Source organism: Aquila chrysaetos, chromosome 4, assembly GCF_900496995.4.
Source record: "Aquila chrysaetos chrysaetos chromosome 4, bAquChr1.4, whole genome shotgun sequence".
In the NCBI taxonomy this organism is placed as follows: domain Eukaryota; kingdom Metazoa; phylum Chordata; class Aves; order Accipitriformes; family Accipitridae; genus Aquila; species Aquila chrysaetos.
Genome location: NC_044007.1, coordinates 50,617,925 through 50,640,449, shown reverse-complemented (window position 1 = coordinate 50,640,449; position 22,525 = coordinate 50,617,925). Strand labels below are relative to the sequence as shown.

At 44.5% G+C, this 22,525-nt stretch overlaps 1 protein-coding gene across 1 annotated transcript in view; it reads left to right on the top strand.

Annotated features, from left to right (window-relative positions):
- The first annotated feature begins 4,663 nt into the window (after positions 1–4,663).
- The window catches only part of TAF4B (TATA-box binding protein associated factor 4b), a 75,581-nt gene continuing 57,719 nt past the window's right edge, over positions 4,664–22,525 (top strand). Inside the window, exons 1-3 of the mRNA XM_030012809.2 lie at positions 4,664–5,147; positions 21,018–21,166; positions 21,961–22,065. Of these exons, the coding sequence (XP_029868669.2) occupies positions 4,838–5,147; positions 21,018–21,166; positions 21,961–22,065 (564 nt within the window). The 5' untranslated portion in view covers positions 4,664–4,837. The remainder of the gene's footprint in view (positions 5,148–21,017; positions 21,167–21,960; positions 22,066–22,525) is intronic.

Sequence of the window (22,525 nt, the reverse complement as noted above, 5' to 3'; positions counted from 1 at the left end):
TTGTGCCAATTCCTCCCTTAGAATCATAGAATCATTTAGGTTGGAAAAGACCTTCAAGATCATCGAGCCCAACCATTAACCATGCCCACTAAACCATGTCCTGAAGTACACTGTCCACTCGCTTTTTGAATATCTCCAGGGATGGTGACTCAACCACTTCCCTGGGTAGCCTTCTTTCTCCCTCTGTGCACTTAAGCCTTCTGATATTTCTTCCTCACTTGAAGCCTAGCTTGTGAGGTGTGTGGGCTTCCCTGACCTTCCCTCTTCTGCAGCTTTGTGATGTAGCTTTGGGTTCCCCAAACCAGCAGGAACTGCAGGTGCACAGCCGGACAGGCTTTCCTCTGCTGGGACTGAACGTGCCCCACCATGTGGCTACGCTCCATGTTCAGTTCGCTCTCTTGCTGCTCAGTGTAGTCAACCAAGCTTTATAGCTTAGAACAATATAAAAGTATATGCCTAATTCTTTTCTTGTACCTTCCTGTTGTACTTTTAAATGTTTTATAAGGTTTTAAAGCTGCAGTGTATTGTACCTCATGGAACAGAGTCTGACTTATTTATGTAAGTGTAATGTTTGGTTTGGCATTTGTGACCCGGATGTCCAAAAAGTCAAGACAGGCAAACCAGGGCAGACTGTAACGCTGACTAAACATTAAAAAAAAGAAGAAATCTACTCCAATTGAAAACTTAATGTAGAGGTGTGGTTACTGAGGATATTAAATAGCCAGTTGTGATTTCACTTGGTTGTTTTCATTAGTAAATAAATTCATATTTGCAACTGTGTTCCCATTACTTAATATTTTTGGTCATGTCTTCTATTCCTGCATTTCCAGCTAACGCATCCTCTCTTTTTTTCTTAAATGAAATTTTCTATTCCCTGATTTTTACTGGTCTTATCTAGAGTATCTCATTTCTTTCAGCATCTTTTCCTGAAGAGCTAGTGTTCTTTGTTACTATTTAACTTGTTTCACGGTAAGCTTTTAATTTTTCCCATTAAAATTAACTATTTTAACTAATGAGATTAAATCTTCAGACGCATTTCTTCCCTTCATGTTGCTGTTACATGCTTAAGTTAATTCCATAGTGCTGCCAACTCTGTCATTTAAGAAAAGCTTAAGGCAAATATTACAAGTTTCTCATTCCAGCTAATTTGCTGGTTGTATTTAATTGACGATTTATCAATCGGAGAGAAAATAAAACTTTTGTAAAAAGGACCACTGACAGATTAAAAAGCCTGAAGCATATTAGATGGATTTTGTAGGGTTGTAGGAAACTAAAACCGAAGTGTTGGATGTAAAACTGACTTAAGTTCTAAGGACTTTTAAAGGTCTGTCTTTGGAAGAGTTAAGGCCTGCTGTCTGGACAGAAATTTTGGAGCATGGGTAGTTGGTTTGTATTTTAAATATGCTATTTGAAAGCCTCAAGAAAGCTTAGAACAGCAGAGACCGATTCAATGTGCACTGTGTAAGTTTCAGCTGTTAGAAAGGGGTTATGCAGACGAAACTATGGGCAGTGTATAACCTAAGAGTTCTGTGAACTTTTGTTTACAGTAGTGCTTTCCTATGCCCAGAAGCTAAAGAAGATATTTCTACACGAATGTCTGATGAGTCCATTCATAGGTTATTTGAAGTGGTGAAGCAGGTCAATTTGCTAAGGCTGGGCATTCATGGAATGAAAAGCTAGATATCTGACTTCGAAAAGCAGTTACCGTTTTTATCAGTATGTCCTGGACAAGGTCTTGGGGTGGAAAAAAGCTGTACACAAGAATGGTGACTTAATTCAAAGTTTTTTCAATGCATGGGGTTTTTTTGGTGGTAGCAGTCACCCAAGAAAATAAAGATTTAAAAAAAAAAATCCAAACTCCAGGTAGTGATAAAAGTAAATTTCTTTACATGTGCTGTAACCTGTTCAGTTATGAAAATAGCTTTACAGTTCCAGATGCTTTGTTCCTTGTTATTCTGACTGACTTTTTGCATTTCGTTTACTCTGGGTAATGAAAACTGCATACTGGTAATATATTACAGCACATTTTTCCAGTGTGAAAAAAGGACTCTTCCTTTTATTTCCTGTGCAGTTTCATAGAATGATGGGTGCCTCTGCTTTGTTTGGAAAGGACACTTATGGCACATTAACGTAGCCCTTTTTTTTTTTTTTTACATATATGTATTTTTTTTACATGTATGCACATTTCTAAATCTTCAGGGCTTTGTTCAGCGTTTTTGATTTTGGGTTTTTTTTTTTTTTTCCTCTCTTCATTATCATTCTGCTATACCTGTGTTGTCTTTTGTATTGCTTCCTTTGCTCCTTTTGCAGCCTCCGTATGTTTTTCTCTCGCTATGCTGTATTTTCTATTTCCTCTTTTCATGCTCTGCTGTGCCTCGCAGCTTTAGTGCATACAATTCTGTCTTCAGCTGGTTTTGTCTCTTCCAAATACTCTTTCACTCCTGAGCATTTGCATAGTTGAATGGCCTCAAGAAGAGAAAAACTTGGCCTTAAGCAGTAAGCTGATGCTGTTCTTCCTGAAGTCCAAGAAAAGTGGACAATGTGCCTTTCCTTGCATCCTCCTCCTTCTGCCATCAATGACTCTTGGTCTTTGCTGGAACTGAAGTTTCCCTGTCTCCTCGTCTCTGAGCATCCTTCGGCATGTGGGAGGTAACTCACCTTACCCTGGTTGTTACTCTGTGTGTGTAACACAGCTTCATATGCGTAAGAGGTGATGCAATTTGCTTGCACTTGGCAGAGCTTACTGTAAGGGGTACAGAGACTGCCGCCCTGCTGTGTTATCCCATCACCTCCTCTTCCACCATCTTCCTAGCCTGCTCTTGTACTTGGAAACTGAAACCATTGCTGCTGCTGCCTGTTTGGGATTTTGTGCCAAGTTTGTTCCGGAATGGTAGGCACTGAGAGCTGTGGCTATAAGGGAGAGGGGATGCTGTGTGAGAGAGAGCAAATGCTGTGTTTGGATCCTAAATAGGGTTGAGGTTTTTTTGTGTTCCTGAATATAGGCTTCTGTAGCACTGTGTTTCCTACCTGGCGTGTTGCAAATGCAGGTGCAATAGCTGCACTTTCTGTAATCTGTTAAAGCTACCAGTGTAACAATAGTGGTGAAAGCATGGTAGAATGAACTTGACATGCATGTAAAAGATTAAGACGCTTATCCAGCTAGTCCATGCGATTTATCTTCATGCCTGTTGTGACCTGTACTAGTAGAGTTTGGGAGGGTACAGTTACCTGTGTTATGACCACACTGGAAATCAAGCCGTGGCCATGTGCTTTCAGTTCTCATCTCAAGCGATTCCTGTTCTGTAGCTGTTTCAGTTGCTGCCGACAGCGTTTTAAAGCAGTACCACTGTTGAAATCAAGCAAGGTTGATTGCAAGGAAATGGTCAAAAGGAGGAGTGTTTCCTTTGCTCCTGCCGTCTGACAAACCTGTAAGCAGCAGTGCATGGAACTATCTATCAGGGCGTGGAAAAAGAGTTGTGTAACTTTTTGCATTCTGTTCGCATTTTACATGATTTTCAGTGTATCCTCAAGTATTAGTATTTCTTGTCAGCGTTTCCACCTGAAAAACATAGTTGCAAAGGATGTTTAATACAAGAGTAATTAAAGTGAAAGTCATTTTTTGCTCCCCTAACATTTTGTTGGATTTTGTGCTTTTTGTACCGCTTTAATGAACTGTGCATCAGGCTTTGCTTTTTGCAATTAGGCCGTGCTCAACTTGGGCCCATGAGCAACGCCCCTTAAGTTTTAGGGGCAAAGAGAAGCACCTGCATAAGCACCCTTCAAAACCTACTGAAATTTAGCCCAAACTTAGCTATGATAGGCAAAAGCCTCCCAACAGGCATGACTGAAGGTCATGCTGACATCCCTATCAAACGAGCAAAAACTTTCTTTCAGTTACGCTCTCAGAGTTGTTTTTTTAAAGCTGTGTTGTATGTATCCCGCAACGATGACGCTTGCTCTACGAGGCTGCTCCTCAGCCTTTCTCCACGCCGAGCCCTGGCCGTGAAGGTCAAACGGGACGGCTTCGCCCCCTTCATCCCTGTAGGTAAGCGCCGCTTCGGCCTGTCAGCGACTTCAGCTCCGGTCCTGAGCTGATGGCGACGCGGGCAACTTCCCACACCTTGCTGCAGCCCCTTTTCTTTGTAAGGGAAGCCCGAGGACCCCGGCAGCGCCCGGGTGCCGCCGCAGGTGGGCGGGCCGGGGGGCACGACAGATCGGGCGCCAGGAGCGGCGCACGGCCCGTTTCCTTTCCCCTTACGCGGCTCGGCTGCCGTCCCCCGCGCTTCACCTACTCGGCTGACTACAACCGGGGCTCCGCCGGGGCCGCGCAGCGTCCCCCCGGGGCGAGACCCTCCCCACTCCTCCCCAGCCGGACGCCGGCGGCCGCGGGGGCCTCCCGGGGCGCCGCCAACTTTCTGCTGGGCGCCGGGCGGGCCCCACCCGCTGCGGGGCGGGGGAGCGGGGCCTCGGCGCCTGCGCGGGGGTCCGCATGGCTTCTATAAACACGGCGGGCGGCGGCGCGCTGCGGCCGGGCGGGCTCTGAGGGGCGGCGGGGCCGGGCTGGGCCGGGCGCCGCCGCAGTAGGGCGCGCCGGCGGCGTGGGCCCGCCCCCCCCCCGCCCCTCCCGCCGCCGGCAGGGGAGGCCGGGCCGGCCGGGCCCACGTGCGCGGCGCTCGGGAGCCGGCAGAGCGGGGCCACCATGTGTTTCCGCGAGCGAGCCGGCGGCCGGGGCAGCGCTTGAGCGTCCCCCGCCCGCGATGCTGCGGGGCGGCGCGGGGCTCTACGCGACGCGGCCGCCCCCCGTCCCCTCGCCTCCGTCTCCTCCTCCTCCTCCTCCATGAGCACCTCGGCGGCGGCCCCCGTCAGGCTGATGCCCGGCGGGCAGCCGGAGCAGGCGGCCGCCGCGCCGCCAGCGAAGCTCCTCTGCGTCCCCGCCGCGGGCCCGGCGCCCGACCGGAGCAGCCCCGCCGCCAAGGTGCCCGGCGGCCCGGCGCCCTCCGCCGCCCCGCAACCGCCGCGCCTGCCGGCCGCCCCCGCGGGGGCCGCGGGGGCGCGGGTGGCCGCCCCCGGGGGCCCGCGGCCGGTGGCGCCCAAGGGGCCGCCCGCGGCCACCCTCCAGTTACCGGCCAACTTCCAGCTGCCCCCAGGTGAGTGGGCGCCCCCCCCCCCCCTCCCCGGGTCCCGTGTCGCGACTTACCTGGCATGTCGCGGCTGCCTGCTGCCTGGGAGCGGGTCGGGAGGACGGGGTCCTTGCTGCGGGGGGACCAGCCGTAGCGGGCGACGAGCCGTAGCGGAGGACGGGCAGGGCGGCGGGAGGGGGGGGGGCAGCTGCCGCTACGGGAGGGGGTGTTTCGCGGGTGCGCCGAAAGTTTGGGGCGAGTTGCTGTTCTGCCCCAGACTTCTGGGAACTGGGGTGTTCGTCTGCCCTGCGGGGCGTTGGACACGTAAACGGGTGAAGTCAGTCAGCACCGGGGATGCTGATAGCATCCGAGATGCTCGTAGCGTATCGGGAGGAGGGATCTGGAAGTCTCTGGATTAAGGCAACTTTTTACTTTGCTGGATAGCACGAGGAGCGGGAGGACTAACCACAAACTCGGTGGCCAAGTCACCTTCGTTTGTGACTTGAAAAGGACTAACTGAGGCTTTCGTGGAACTTGGGGGAGCGAGTAACGCGGGGAAGTGTGAACGTGGGTGAGCGACTGCAAAGGGACTCCCACTTACAGCGCAAGTCATACTGCTCGTACTCCCCCTCCGAGCAAGCTGCTCTGGGGGAACTGTCTTCGCTCTTACTGCCAGGCCGGTGAGAACCGTTACGGAAACAAAATACTACCCTGCATAAGGAGCGTAACGTTGAAATTTCGTTATGTGTTGCCCTTTGAAACGCTTTTTTCTATAAAGCGTGTGTGGGGAAACGAAGAGAGGTACCACGCTTACGGAGGTACTTCCTATAGCGGCAAAGAAGGTATTAACGTTAGGAATTACGGGGTGGTGATAACGGTGGCTTAATGCTTTGGGTAGCAGCAGAGGGTTAGCCAGGGCTCTGACGTGCACTTTCTCACAAGAGGAAGAAGGTGCTGTTGGTTCTAAATTTCCCGTTCTTCCCTGTCAGGCTGTATTTAAATGCTTTTTAAAAAAGAAAGTTACTTTGATTCTGCTGGTCTTGGTCTCACAATATTTGAGACCCCAAGATACGTAATCACTTTATTGCTATTGTTGCTGTAATTATTTCCTGCCAGGACAGTTCCTTTGTTGGAGCATCTGTTGCAATTACTTTCAGGTAGGATGTTGCCTAAAAGGATGGCTGGGTTTACGTTAATTCCTGTGCTGCTGGTGCATATTTGCATTTTTTCCTTTTTTTCTTTTTCTTTCCTCTTTTTTTTCCCCCCATGTCTTTATCAAAGACGTGTACCTTTCAAGGAAGTATGTAATGCTAATGTAATTTAAAAAAAAAATTGTCTTTAATCGGTAAGTTTCACTGTAGATTTCCCAGCACTCACGTGATGCTATAATGTCTGGGTAGTCAGCAGTCAAGGTTGAGTCTAAATCCTTGCCAACATTCCGCTGAAATGAACCATGATGGAAATATGTTAATTTTTTTGTAGTAGGGCCCCCCAGATCTTCAGGTTTTCTACCTAATATTTTGGCTTTCTGGAATGTATTGGCATTCAGTTAAACATCTTTCTGTGAACGGGAATGGTCATGTGAGTTGCTTGTAGTTTGGGAACCACAAGTTAGCAAAACTTTTGTTTTTCCTGGTAGCTTGGGTTTGATTACATCAAGGTCTACTGCTGAATGTCATCTGACTTGTATCCTGGCAGTAAGCAGGTTTAACAAAAGTAGTGTTACCCTTCAGTTGCATCAGCTTGTTTTCCTTGCTCCTGGGGCAAGAAACAAAGCAAGCAGACTCTGTATTGGAAGTTCAGAGGTGCTGGTGCTTTGCAGCATTGTAAATTAAAAGTAACTCTATGGAGTTTAATGCTTCAGAAGGAGCACAGAAGTTGTCAGATTTCAAATGGGTAACTGTTTCGGGGAAACTCGTGTAAATAATTGTCCTAAGGACGATTTAAAAAATGCATTCTGGCTTGAGTAAGAGTTAGCATTCTACCTCTGTCTTCTATGTGGATTCAATTTTTAATGAATAGTAAAATCATTCAGAAACATAAATGCAAGATGAATAGCATCAAAGCTACGAGTGTTAGCATCCTTAAAAAAGAAGGTGGAATAAATCACCCAATTCTTAGGCTTGAAAAGTTTGTATTTCAAATAAATTGCAAAATCTAGCCATGCAGGATAAAATACAGAAGGAAGAATGGACTTGGCTTTAAAATCACAGCATTCAACCTGTGGCACCTGCTAAGAAAAATGCATACAGAAAGCATCCTCCCCTGAGTTTCAAAGGGAGGTATTTGAACTGGCTTGTTCTGAGGAAGGCTGCACAGCACTGCCCTTCCTGGTCATCCTGAAGCACTGGCGAACTGCTTGTGGCCTGGAGCAGGCATTGCTCCTGTGCTTCTGTGGGGCTGCAGTCTGGGGAAGGAAGGGCACCAGGGGACCTGCGTCTGCCCCCACGGCTTGGAGGGCAGTGGAGGTTCATGGAAGTCACGGATTTAGGCTGTTCTCTCTCTTCGATCTCAACCTCCCCCTCCCTCTTGCCCAGAACAAAGCCAGGAGGGGGGAAAGGCAGATGACCAGGTATGACTCCCCACCTCTCTGATTGTCCCTCTACCAAGTGCCACTTTACGCAGTTACCCAGGAAAGATCACCGAGCCTCACAAGTTCTCCAGGTCTTGCAGGACCCAGACTTGCTCGTGAGTAACAAGGGTTTTTCATCCCCTTCCTACGTTTTCCTCTACAAAGTGCCGGTTTTCAGCTGACTAGCCAGTTGTTAGAGCAGTGCTGGTACTAGGCTCCTTCCTCCTTCACTCTCCTGGTGTCTCCTGCACTAGCAGTCAGGAGATGTGAGCCCACCCCCGGCTTATGGCTGGCCACCACTGGGGGTTTTAGGACGCGGTAGGATTCCAGCTGGGGGCTGGGTCCTTTGTACACCTTCAGCTGGACGGATTCTGCCTTGAAGGTTTGGTTGTGGCGCTTTGACCTTACATACCATCAGCTCTTAGACTGAATGGTTGGGCTGTGTCTTCCTAAATGGAGGGAATTTGTATGATCAGCCAAAGGGACCCTTCCTCAGTTGCCCTCTTTGTTGACAAGAACACGTTAGCAGCATTTCAGGAGGCTTGGCATGTAGCAGTCTGTGGGACTGGCAGAGAGCAGACTAGCATGGCGAGTGCAGTACTGCCTCAGTCCTGAGCTCTGCTGGTCCTGTGGTCTGTGCTGATGCTCACAAAACTGCAAACGTCTCGTGTCATGGACCATCTGCTTAACAAGAAATTGTGTCCTTGGTTAACTTGAGCTTAGTGTTGGGGGGAAGAATGGTTGGGCTGTGCTATTAACAGGAGGAAATAGTTAAAGGCTTGGGAAGGGGAAGGAGTGCCAAGGCTTCCATGGGCCATGACAAATGTCTATAGCTCACTTTAATGTCTTTGGGTCCTGCACCACTTTGGAGAAATGGAGGCGTCGTGGTTTAACCCCAGCCAGCAACTAAGCTCCATGCAGCTGCTTGCTTACTCCTCCCCCCCTCCCAGTGGGATGGGGAGGAGAACTGGAAAAAAAAAAAAGGATAAAACTCATGGTTTGACGTAAGAACAGTTTAATAGGACAGAAAGGAAGAAAATAATAATAATAATAATAAAATGAAAATAATAATAATAAAAGGATGGGAATATACAAAACAAGCGATGCACAATGCAATTGCTCACCACTTGCTGACTGATGCCCAGTTAGTTCCCGAGGAGCAATCCCCCCAACCAACTCCCCCTGGTTTATATACTGGGCATGAAGTCACATGGTATGGAATACCCCTTTGGCCAGTTTGGGTCAGCTGCCCTGGCTGTGTCCCCTCCCAACTTCTTGTGCCCCTCCAGCCTTCTTGCTGGCTGGGCATGAGAAGCTGAAAAATCCTTGACTTAGTCTAACCACGACTTAGCAACAACTGAAAACATCAGTGTGTTATCAACATTCTTCTACTGAATCCAAAACATAACCCTGTACCAGCTACTAGAAAGAAAATTAACTCTATCCCAGCTGAAACCAGGACAGCAGCATAGAAAAAGAACATAAAAATAACAAGGAGAATGTTGTTCCTTGGTTTCCTTTCTTCTTTACTTTTCTTGAACTTATGTTTTTTTGTCACTTCTGTGTCTGTTCTTATGGCTTTCATTCTATCCATAGCCCTTGAATGCTCATTACAGGCAAGCATTGAAAGGACAATTAGCAGATGTAGCTGCTTCTCTTGTGGAGGGATGAAAAAATACAGAACTCAACCGGATGCTAGGGATCCTCTGTTGTTAACCTTAGGATCTGCTTACAGCAGGAAGCTCTTCAAAAAGCTCATCTGATGCCGCTGCTGCTGGTTACAGGGCTGTGACAGCAGCTGCCAGCGCTCTTCACTGTAGCATCAGCTGCCTCTGGTGTGTGTATTTCTGTTTTATTGCTGACACCAATGGGCTGAACAAGTATGGTGTCAGCAAAGAGAAGTTGCCCCGAGTCTGCCTTAATTTGCACTAGTAAGCTGGTGCTAGGCATGGCTGCCGTATAAATTTTCCTTTGCACCTGACTTGGAGGGGAATGACAGCAGGTATAGGTCCTTGGTTTCTGTTTGCAGCTTGGTTGTCTTCGCTTGGATGTTTTGGCTTGTCCCTGGCAGGTTTTCCACTGCCTACAGCTTATCTGGGCTGATAGTGGGTAACTGTTCAGAAAGCACAACCACTGTTCATGGCAGGTGGCAAGAGGCGGGCAGGCAGTGTGTGGACACCTGTGGGTGGGAGGGAGGGAGAAAGCTGATGCAGGTATCCCAAAACTGCTATGGGGTGGTTTCTCTTAATTGGATATAGAAACTATGGTAACCTGAGCAGGTAAGGGCTAGTAAACATCTGGATGCTGCCACCTTCTGCTTTTGAAGTTGGCCTAATACCTCTCAGGTATAGTACTCTGAATCTTCCTCTTCATGTTCTAGTTGTTATTTCTCGGTTGTAAGACGGCATGAGGAATTTGATATTTTCATATTTGCATCTGGTCCTTCACTTTGGAATAGGAGGAGGCGCCGATTTTAAAATACTTCTTAGTTTTTATTATGTTTGGGTAGGAGGAGGCTACCTAAAGATTTCTTGTTTCAACAAGACAAAAATACCTAGAAAAGCCTTCAAAGTCTGCCATTTCTGGATGTTGATAATCTCATGAAGTCTGAGCATAATACTTGTGCTGTAGGATGGCCAGTAGGGGCTAAATAAGACATAGTTGCAACCTTTTATATCCCAATAGTGCCCTCTGTTTAGCAGGTTTACCAGGATGGTTCCTTCGCAAACTTCTCTACATTAGGTGACACCGGTCAACTTTTTTTTTTTTTTCTGAGGCGGGGTCAGCAAAGCTTTGGCAGGCTTGGGGAACTAAGTCAAACTTAAAAAATAGTGAGTACATGTCTTCCGCTGTAACCAGTAGAAATTTCAGCAGCTCTGTAGAACTTGATTTTGCTTTCAGGACTGAATGTGTCTAGCAAACAATGCCTTCATATCATTAAATGCACAGCCCTGTGGGAGTTAAGATTTAAATCTTGGCAGAAGATACAAAGCTTACTTCTAGATTTATGGTTTTCACAAAAAAACGCAGATGCATTCTGAATACCGAAGCACTGAAATATGATGCTCAGTAAAATTAATGTTAAATGCTGTTCAGATTTTACAATCAATTGGAGTGTATTGCAAAGAATTACAGCTACAGATTGGTGAACAGTAAACTTTTTTAATCCTTAGAGAGAATGTGAGCCTGACTTCTGTTGCTTATGCAGTATTTAAAGGACCCTTCAGCTTGTAGCAGTAAAAATAGCATCATCCAGACAGAAGTGACAGCTGGAAGAAATACTAATTATATTTCAGTATTCTTTTCCCAAAGATGCTGATAAAGTAGGTAAGCTCACGAGTTGTTATTTTGAGTAGTTTGCAATATCAGATTTTTTTAAGTTATCTTAGAGAACCAAGTATTTGTCATGCCATGCGGTGGAAATCTGTGCTGTGCTTAGTGGGTAGGATTCTATGTTACAGTTGTATGTGCGAGTTTTGCTGTAAGTTGCAAAGCTTCTGATAGTTACCAAAGATGAATAATTAGTACTGCCCTAACCACTTAGACAAAAACCCAAAGGCAAATACTTTTTTTTTTAATTCTTTTTGCATGAAGCTACTTCTCTGAAAAGTATGATGATTTCAGAAGAAAAATTAAGAAGAAAATATAATTTGCAAAGTGGAAATGATCACAATAGGTGTTTCTAAGTGGCTTGCTATTCAAATTGTCAGGATTAACGTCTGTTCTGCCATCTGGGTCACGTTTAGAACAGAGTCCACTAATGGATCTTTTCCAACAGTGTCTTGAGGAAGTAGTCTCTGATCACAACAGAAGCAGGGTAAAAAGGGCAGCAGATGGAAGATCCTTGTTGTTAATGAGCAAATCTAGGGTCTGTTAAGGCTGAGAACTTGTGATCTTACTGGGGTGATTTGGTGAACTAAGAAGAGTCAGATGTTATGATGACCCTTGGTTTTCATAGCTCATGTTTGCAGACCTCTTCTAGCGCACACTTCCAGTTTGGTGGAGGCAGAGGAGATGGCTTTGTTAGTACTGGCTGCTCCTAGGAGTTGCCTGGGAGATCAGAGTTCCTTGTGTGGGTGTCCAGGCTAGATTAACAAGTGGGTGAAACAGCATACCCTGGGTGGCACAACACTTGAAGACTTTCACTTGCAGCTTGCCAAGTGGCAGTTGCTGTCTAGTTCAAGTGGAGCCCTCAAAGCTGGGTCCAGCTGACTGCTTGGTGGTGTATTACTAGGCAGTCTGCTTGGGGCAGCCGATGGTGTGTGTTGGAGGGGGTAGGATGCTTGACAAATGTCACACAGTTGTGACAGTTTCCACAGTATCCATGTAGGCAGAGGTTTAATACTTCCATGAAGGTTTTGCTGTCTTCTACAAGAATTTTTGTTTGCTCCATCCCACTTAGAGCAAGGTGGTAATCAGTGTTAAGCCCTTGCCTGCCCCTCTGAAAGAAGTGAAAATCCATCCAACAGAGGGGTGAATGTGTACTTTTAGAGGAAATTAAGTGGAGTTCAACCCTCTGCTGGTCCCCATGTGAACACCAAAGAAACAAGTGTCTCATTGCAAAATTAATATGGATTAATCGACTTGATTCTCCTCTTATTTAAAGGAGACAGAAATTTAAAGGGGGCTTATCTTGTCCTTAATTAGAACTCCAGCAAGACACCAGTTATGTTTTTAGCATCTCTTGGTTTAAAATTAAGATTTATAGTTCAACACTCTGTAAGTTTCAGATTCCTCTGTAACAGTTTGATAGCTCAAAGTGTTCTAGAAATGGTAAGTGCAGGGTATTGGCATACCTTCTGGTCCTTATAAAGCTGTGCACTGTATATATATGGCTGTAATGTGCCAAGCATGTAACTTGCTATTTAAAGGATTTGACTCCAGTGAATAGTAGGGAGTACACAGCAAACTAGAAGAGGGTGTGGTGTATAGATTCAGTGCCTTTTTCAGTGCAGTAGGAGTTGTCTTGAAAGTAAGGAAGTGTCACTTTGGCTCCTTGGATGTACTATTTCACTGCTGTCAGCTGAGTCCTCTGCAAATACTTGAAGCTTCTTCGTGCAGTAACTTGGGTCCTGGAGAGCTCTTAAGTCAGATCATCTTATCTGTAGACAATCTTGAAACTGTCTGATTACTTGGGTAGGAAAGCAACCAAGCCTCAAGTAGCAAAGTTGCAAACCACAAAGATGAGATGGGGAAATGCTGATGGGAGATGATCCCAGTTGCTGAAAGACGTGGCCCAAGGACAGGAGCTAGATGTTCTCACGATATCAAATAAGACTCTGCCTTGTGGAACGCAGTGTTGGCCAGGAATCCTGTATGCCTACCCACAATAAAAACAAAAACTCTTGGGATTCAAGTGTAATAAATACACTTTGAATTCAAACAGAAACAGTAGTGCCATCTTGGAACTATGCCCAGAAAATATCTATGACCTGTTGGTTATTTACAGTTCCTCCAAGAATCAGTGCAATGTCCAGATTTTCTTTAGATGGTTGGTATGGACATCTGTTGTTTGCTATAAACAAATGGTGTACTACCTTGCAACTGGGACAGTTTTATTTTTGCACAGGATTTCTACTATAACTGTAAAATTGCTTGGATATAAATGTATTCTCAAGTAATGAAGCTCAACTGCGCGTGCAGTCGAGGAGAACTCTTAGCTCTAAAACATGGGCCTGTATTCTCTGAAAAGGCATCAGCACTATGGGGGCCCAATTGCTAGTCTGTTAAATAGAGATATCCATCTGGGCACCAAAATGCATTGATGAGCAGCTAGACTCCAACAGCTTGGATAAGACTGACTGATTAAGCAGCGTGTGAAACTTTGCTTCAGAGTTTTGCATTTTTAGCACTTTGTGTCTGGTTCCTGGAGGAAGGGCGGGAGAGGGGTTGTTGTTTTGACTCTTCAGAAAGATGCGTGGTGTCCATTATTCCAGACTATTTGAAACAATAGGTTATCAGGCTCTGCTCTGTCCTGCCTATAAGAGATACCTTCATCCCTTTCCTGGCTCCCTATGCTTGAAAAGGCTGTGCCTGTACTGTGCATCTCGGGAGCTGTTGCCCACTTTTAGCACCAAACCTTGCTAGAGAAAGGTTGGAGTTGCTGGAGGCAGCAGCCTTTGCTGGGACTGTACACCCCTCGAGCTGTTAGTGTGACAGAGTTGCGGGTGCGTGGTAGTTTAAAAAGCTGCTCACAGCAACCCAGGCAGGCTGGGAAACGTGAATGCTAGCGAAACAGTGCTATCAACAGGGCGGTGATGTCTGCGAGTAAGGCTAGTCCCTGGCTTGGAAAAGGTGAGATGTGGTCAGACATCTGAGGCTGGTGTAACGTTAAAAGTTGTAGGCCAGAGTCTACAAGAATCTGCAGTGCAGTGTTTGTGCAGTTGGCAAAGATGCAATCAACTTCTTTAAAGAATTTGTGGGTATAACATGATATTGTATTTTATTTAGGCTGTCTGTGTTCTGTTGTAGCATGAAAGCATATTGGGATTATTATGACCTTTGAACTTTTCTCCTGACCTGGAAATCAATAAATTCCGTATCTGTGGGCAAAACAAGGTGTCTTTCATTGGAACTCAAAATCAGGCATCTCACTGTGACACTTCAGTATCTACATGCTAGTCACTGGTCCTGAGCCATTGCTACAAAGACCTGTTAGTATAGAAATTTCCCTGGAACAAGAGGGAAGGGGTGCAGAGGGTGTTTTCTGAGATACGTAATTATTTGGTTAGTGAAACGATACGTGAATGGAATGAATTGGTTGAGGGCCTGGGTATGTGGTGAGTGATTCTGGTTGCTGCCATAAGAGTGTTGATTATGGGTTGATCATTGCTGAATTCCTCTCGCATCAACTAAAATTGACTTCCAAAGGTTGGAATGATTTCTCATGCGGAGTGAAATGCTTTGTGGGCGTAGTGTACAAGATGAACAACCCAGCTGGACCCATACAGTGTAGGTGAGCTCTCTACCCTGCTTGTCTGGGAAATCTATGAGCAGTCGGAGATGTTTTCACAAGAAGAGCCACAAGCAGGCAATCTTTGTGACTTCCCAGAAGATCAGTTGTCCAAAGTCAGTTGTATTTGATTTAAAAATAGAAGTTAGATTCCATCATTGGGAGCCTGTGGTGAGGTAACCTGGGGTGACCACCAGATCTTCACTGAAGCTTCATTCCTAAGACAGTGAGAAGCACAGCTAGATGTTGCCTCTGGATTGGGCTGTTGTCTTTGTTTCTTCATCTTCAGTGCAGAAATCTGCAGTAGACATCTAGGAAAACTCAGGTACCAAGTGAGGGTCACGGGGAATAAGTAGTTCACCTGCATGCAGTACAGTCCGTACTTCATCTGAAAAGATACAGCCCCAACATATTAGAAGGGTTATGGAAGTCATGTAAAAGTGAAGTCAGTTCAGTATCAGACTTACATATCATGTCTTTCACGGTATTACATTAACACTTTCTGCCTCTTTAGCAGTCTTTTACAGCCAGTCTACAACATAACGCACCTTGATATGATCACTGCCTAAACAGTCTATGTTTCTAATAATGTCTGTTCTGGGTCTCTTATTCAGTCCTGTGATGTGTTTTTGTAACTTTTAAGACCTCTTCTGTGGGGCTCAATAAATGCGGTTAAAGAAGAAAAAATCCTTTTTTTTTTTTTTAACTGATGCCTTTAGAGAGAAAAACTTTTCAAAGCTGTTGCATGGATTAGTAGTATTTGGCCCTTTACTTTCTGAATTTCGAGTCATCCTAAATAGTCAGGCTAAGAAACTTAAAAACAATATTCCTTTCTGGTTGCCATTAAAAGCTATCCCTTTGTTTTGAATAGTTCAGTGAAAGAACGAGATTTGTTTAGGAACAGAGAGCACCAAAACATTACTGTTGTTTTAGAACATTTTTGTTGTTAAACTGGTCACTTACTGATTCGGGACCTGAAAGTCTCATTTAGCCCTGTATTTGTAACTGGTGTTAAAGTAAACTTTACTAAGGTTGGCAATATACCTGATGCAGGCACCCCTTGTTTTGAAATAAGCGAAATTAACCCTTCTTTGAAAGTGGCTTTTGTAACTTGTGTTCTCTTAAATGAGTTGGGTCTAATGCAGTTGGTTCTTGCTTGTATTTTATTTTAGGAGCAAGAAGACTTCTTTTCGTTTCCTCGTGTTGCTCCCCACCCAGCAGTTCTGAAGAGCTGTTGTGTTGAGCAGTTGTGCTGGAAAACATGTAATCAAAGTGGTGGCTTAACTTGACAACTTCAGCTTCATGTGTAGCAGCATATGGTGTATCTCCACTGGAGCACACTCGCTGGCTGGTTCATCTCAGGAAATTCCTTCTGGATGTTCCCCTTCAGAAATAGCTTCAGGCTTGTCTTACATGGTAGAAGTTTAATGGTGAAAGTTGCCCTTATGTTGGGATGGTTTTAGTTAGCATGCATTGGTGTTCAGTGCTGCTGGATGAAACCCTGAGCTTCGGTTGGCAGCACAGTTTACGTTAACAGCAGTGTGGTTTCTTTAACACTCTTCCTTGAAACACCATGAAGCCCATGCAGGTGGCCTTACGTACAGTGGCATAAACAGATCTCTGCCATGATCCCACAGCATCTTGTTCGCGTTTCTGGTGCGTTTTTGGTTCTCTGTCTGTAGTTACAATGAATAGGTATCTGGGAGCTGCTCCTCCTGCTAATCTGTATTTTGTGATTCCTGGGTTGGATGCTAAACACAGCTGCAGCTTAGAAAATTTGAAGTGCATTATAACCAAGTTCAGAAAAAGCTGGGTTTCCTTGGATGGTGGTGCTGGGAGAGCAAAAATTTACAGCAGAGGTATCTCAGGTTTAAGCAGCAAATGGAATTTTAATAGAAGGCCTCTGGTTTTCCATGGCAGGCACTCCTGGCATGCCAAGGTAGGGGCTGTTCTGGGTGGTGGCTGCCTGAGCTTTGCAGGAGTGACACCAGGCGCTCTTTCTGGAGGCATGGTTCCTGGAGCCCCCCGTTCAGGAGAAGGCAGGTCACTGGGGAGAAAGGGTATAGATCCCAATGAGACCTCTTCAAGGTGAGAAGCTATAGCATGGCTCCTTCTGTGTAGCTTTGGAGGAAGCTGAGCTGGGTTTCGGTTGTCAGTTCCTTCTCCTCCAGCCTTCCTGCGGGATTGCAGCCGAAGGAAGGTGCGCAGGGAACAAAGGGCTGAAATAGCTGATTTTATTTTAACTGCCTTCTTTGGCAGTCAAGAAAAATGAATAACTTTCCAAACTTTTTTTGGCAGGACAGGCAGAATATCTAGAGACAGAAGTCTCAATTCATTGTAAAAAGGACTGTTTGTTAATCTGCAAGAGACACCTGAGTCCTCCAGCGAAGTATGTTAAGAACTAATCCCTGCTGGTAACCGGTCACTTAGGTTTTTTGTTTATGATCTGAAAATAGGAACAGCCTTGTAGCCCCAAAGGGATTGTGCCTTCCTCGAGAAAGTCTTTCTTGTTCTCTGAAACAACTTCAGTAAAACTATCAAACTGTATCCTGTGAACAGTGCTTTCTTGGAACTGCTGCCCAACTGAAACATCACTGTTTCAGTTGTTCAGAGGTGTCGTGTGTCGCGTCGCCCCCCCCCCCCCCCCCCATTTTCCTGTGAAGTTGCAATGACTGCAAGACCTGATCTGTTTTCACATTTAGTTTGGCAAAAATTGCCTTCTAGTGAATGTGAAAACAGCTCGTGATAAGAAATAGTATCTTTTTTTTTTCTTCAAGTGAAGAATGTGGATTCTTGCCCTTCATTTCTAATAGTAGCATCTTGGTAGCTGCACAAGTCTGTTTACTTCTTTCTGTTGAGAACCTCAAGGTTACCATCACCTGCTGTTCCCCCATTTCACACTTGTGCAGCTGTACGTGGTATATGAGACTTTAGGCATTGGTTTTAAGTGCTGTGGAACCCTTTCTTCTGGCAGAAGTCACCTCCTGTGTCTCCCCTTGGAGTCTGCACTATTGACTTTAGTCTTGGGTCATTGCTTTTGTTACAAGGCAGAGGGGGAGTATCAAAAGATTGGGGGTATTTTTAAGTTGCGAAAAAGTGTAAGTAAATTGTGGCAAAGAAGTAAAAATAAATGCTGTTCTCAACAGCTTTCAAACTGTGTCAGACAATCCACATGTCAGTTTACTGTCACTCTGCGACATTAGGTTGTAACTGCCCAGAACTGTGTGTTTCATGCTTGAAGTGATGTCTTGTGGCTCTTCACTCACTGTATGGATCTGTAGCTATGATGGTTGTTTCAAATTTGCCTTCAGCTTTATTTGTGCTAGCATAAGGGGTTTACAGTATTAAGCCGACAAAAGCTGTAGTTAGTACATTGCCATAATATTGGTGTTGTTGGTTTTGGAGTTCTAATTTTGCTAGCCATCACGAAAAGCTACTGCCATGGAAAGACTACCACCATATTAAAAGTTCTGCCAAATGGAACAAATATAGGGAAATTAATGTTTGTTCCAAATGGAGCAGGTTCTTGCCATAACTTATATGGAAGTTAACAGACATCATCTTAGTCGTATATTCCAGTCAAGGCTATGACCACTGGAGTGGCCTTAGGTAACTACTTCTGTGGATGCTCTCACCAAGAGTAAGCCTAAAGTTATTTTACGGTATTCTGATGAAGTATGGATGTCCTGTTACTAGGAGGAAAGTTGATTTATGTTTCAGGGTACAGTGCTGTTGGGGATCACTGCAGTCATGGTCAAATGGAAAGGGGCTACTGGGACTTGTTAATATTTGTGGTAGTTGTTTTTTGTTTACTTTTTGTTTTGAGATGCATATGAAGTGTATTGTATTTGCATGAGCTTGCTAGCTGTGTTGCTGGAGGTAATTTCCCATCAAGTGGAGTCTGCTGGAAACTCTCCCCATTCAAGTGACTGGAGGACGGGATACTCTTCAGGCAGGGTCTCCACCTCTGGCAAACGCTAACTGAAACTTCAGAACAGTAGTGCAAAAAACACCCCAAACCTATAATCGAGTTGACTTGTAGTGATGCTGTTTCTGGTATGCAGTATGATTCAGAGAGGTAGAAATTGTGCTTTTGACAGTTTGGCTTAAAAAACAAATGTAATGAGTAGTGACAAAATATCCAAATACATGAAAACAAAACACTTAATGCATTCCAAATCTCTAAAGGAATTAAATGATAAATTTATATGTGCCTTCTCAAAGAGTAGAGCTAGCAATGACATTTTTAAGCAAGCTTAGAAAAGAAAAACCTAAAACCTCTGGTAGCAACACTTCTGTCATCCTGAATGTAGACCTAGAGCAGAGAGAAATGCTATTGCTATCAAAATGTGTGGTATTGTCAGCTTTCTCTCCTCCCCTAGAATCTGCATAAGCGTATGATGTGAACAAGCTAAAAAATGCCCTTTTTCTGACTGATGATAAACTGTACACCATGAACCGCTGTCTAAATAAAAAGGCATGAAAAAAAATTAGAAATCTGATATGTTTTCTATGATTCCAGGTATTCATTGATTAAATTAAAGGATCCATCTGTACCTAAATATAATTAAAGTCTTCAGTGGAGGAGGAGAAAGCTGAGTTGTCAGATGGAGTAACAGTATTTTTCTGGGTATGCAACTGTCTTGTGCATCTGCCCCATCTCGTAAAGACTGCTTGAGAAAGGAGGGAAACATCAAGATGCTATGCTTGCAGTCTCACTTTGTCTGTGCTATGTAAATGGCAATATGTTGGTGTTACGGAATTTTACACCAAGTTTTGTGTTGTCTTGCAATATCCTCTTATGCTTTTAGATGTGAAGGATGAAAAGCTGTTTCTAAGCATGTGGTTATAGCTTGATTTTTTTTTTTTTTTTTTTTTAAATAACCAAGACCCAACTCATGGAGCTTGTGGCTCTTCCTGTTGTGTTAATTTAAACTCAAGATGGAAGCAGTGTTTTAGGCTGTATTGTACAGCAATATTTTGACAGCTTCCAGACTAACCAGGTAGTAAAAAGACTATTTCGTTGATGCAGTCTTGTTTTATACTAGGAATGATCATAAGTGTGCATGGAAGATCTGGGATTCTTCAGATATTGGGTAACTTGCAAGAAAGTTTAACACAGTCCTCCAAAAATGTTGCGGTACTCTTATTTACGTATCTGACATTCTCCTGTACCTTCCCCTTTTCTTCTCTGCGAGAAGTCTTTGTGAAGCGAGGATGGTGGTTTTGGTGGTGGGCTCTGCAGCAGCTGCTGTTGAAGGTAAAGGAGGTGAGGCACCGGCAAAAGTAGGGTGCTCTGCAGCTCCCTTGAAGGATCTGAAGCTGTTCAGATCAGGGTTCCAGCTGGCACTTTGTATCTATGACCCTGATGAAACGTCTGGATTTTCCAGAGCCTTAGCCCTCAGGGGCTGGGGAGGGGGCAGCGCCGGCGGCATCCCTAGCTGAGTGGTTTCCAAATGCAGCGAAAATGGGACTGTGCTCTGGCATCTGACTGATTCTCCTTAGGGTGATTTTCATTTGAAAGCTGTAGTAAAAATACTCATTGTTTGTTAACTGTTTAATTGTTTGTCGTTATAGCTGATGGGGTGGGAGAAAGGTGGCATGAATTGAATCGTGATGGTCTGACATTGCTGTAGGTTTGAAAGGAAAACATTAAAAAGCAAGGAAACAACACAGAAAAGTCTTTCTTTCCTCCGCCCCCCTTTCTTTCCACCACCCCCCCTCCCTTAATATCTCCTATTTGGCTGTAAGCCACTTTGATTAAAACCATGCATCTTCATGCTTTTGTACAGAGTGGCCTTGGCTTTCATTGGAGATCACTGCCCTCTGACCGAGGGAGATGGTCTTGAAGGTGAACTGGTATTAATCAGGCTTCAGTTCCCATTGCAGGTTTTCTCTAAACTATATCTTCACCTGTAAGTATGTGCCTAAATGTTCAGAAAGTGAAAATGTATAGAGGCAGCCAAGTGTGACAGTGGTGATGAATTCTGCAGGTTGAAGAACTGCTTCAGGAAGTTACTGTTAAAGTAGTCCCAGAGTGTGTGTGTAGGGTGTCTGTCTTTTTAATGTCCAAAATACCATTTTGACTCAAATGATGAACTGCTTCACTATTTCCACCTTGTATGCACGTAGTGTTTCAACGTGACTGTCTAGTTAAGTTTTTCTCTTGACTTTGGGAATTGTTTTCTGTCATAAAATGCAGAGTAAAGTTGATGTATGCTTAGCTCTTACAGTTCTTGGCCGCTGTTCCTTGGAGTAAGAAACTAAATACTAAATTATCTTATCAGTGTGGTTTAGTTATTTCTTCCACAGAAGCATAGGAAAGCCATAACATCACTTAATTTCTAACAGTCTGGATGTTTTTCTCCACCAGGAGCTGTTCTTATCAGAAGCAGTAATGGCCAGCTAATGCTGGTATCTCAACAAGCAATAGCACGAGCACAGAACCAGCTGCAAAATAACACAAGTGTGAGACCATCTGTACCTACCAGCACACCTGCAATCAGAATATGTGCTGTACAGGTAACTTCTCTCATAGCTTTGATTTGATGTAGCTGTATGTTATGTAGTTATAACAGGGTTTTCAAATAAGTTGTGGAGGGTTAAATAAGCATTTGAACGCTTTCTGAACAGCATGATGGTGTTTGGTTTTGCCCACAAACTTCACTACGTGCTTTGCTTTCTCGGTTTGAAAAAACTGCTAGCTGTTACATATGATATAGTTCAAATTAGGAATTCCTCTCTGATGATGATGTAAAGGGTTTTAAGGAGAAAAAAAAACTAAAACCCACAAACAAACCAAACAACCCAAAACAAAAAAATCTACCTGAATGGTTACTGCTAGTAACTGCAACCTTGCAATCCTGTGGAGGAGAATACTTCTCTGAAGTTGAGTGAAGCTGAGGACCTTTCCCATGTCCCCAGGATGTTCATCCTTGTCTGAGCTCTGCTGACTTTTTGCTTCCATCTCTTGTAATGTGGTCAGCACGCAAGAGTAAGAGTGAGTACAAAAAAAAGTAACCATCTGCATATTTCTTGCCAACATGCTTGTCCTTTAACCGTTTTATTCTGATTAGGCATTGTGCCTAAATATCTCCAAATCTGTTCTTGAGTATTAAACTGATAGACAAATAGCTTTGAACAGTGTTTAAACTATATGGATTACGTGAATGATGCCTGTATTGTTACTGTAAGAGTGGGTGTCTTGGTTTATGTTGGATAAGAGCAGGTACTAACTTTAGTGTCTGTTTTGTCATTTGACTTGTCTGATAGCTGTTCTCTGCACATGTATAATTATTTAATTTTTTTTTTTTAAGAACTCTGGCACCCAGTTACTAAAGAAAGTAGCAGCTACTCCTGTGAAAACATCTCAAACAACAAATGCTGTGGCTTCTACTGTTCAGTCACCTACTGTAATACAGGTAGGTGGGAAGCTTTATAGTGCAGTGGAATAAGAATAAGTGACAGAGAGAACTGAAGAAAATATGGATGCATTCTTGTTATTTCTAACTCTAATCTGGTTTTCAGTAAGGTTGGTAACTTTTGTCCTCACAATAAATTCTCTCCTGAATGTCTTTTTTTAAATGCGTAATTTTAATTATGCTTCCGCCAGTGTGTCAAATCATCTTATCTCACTACAGGAGAAAGCGCATGAACAATGGATAAAGTAAATAGTTCAGAGAGCCGTTTCCAGTGCTTTTGTACTCTGTGACAGAGCTCTTTCAAGCTCTAGCTGAAGCTTTTCTGGGAGATGGAGATTTCCTAATGCTCTCTTCTGTTGGGGTTCCCTGATTCCTTAGGGGGGAAAAAAAGTATACCTGAGATGATCTTGAGGTGAAAATGAGCTGTCTCTGCCAGTCAAGCTGTTTCTCAGGTGTACAT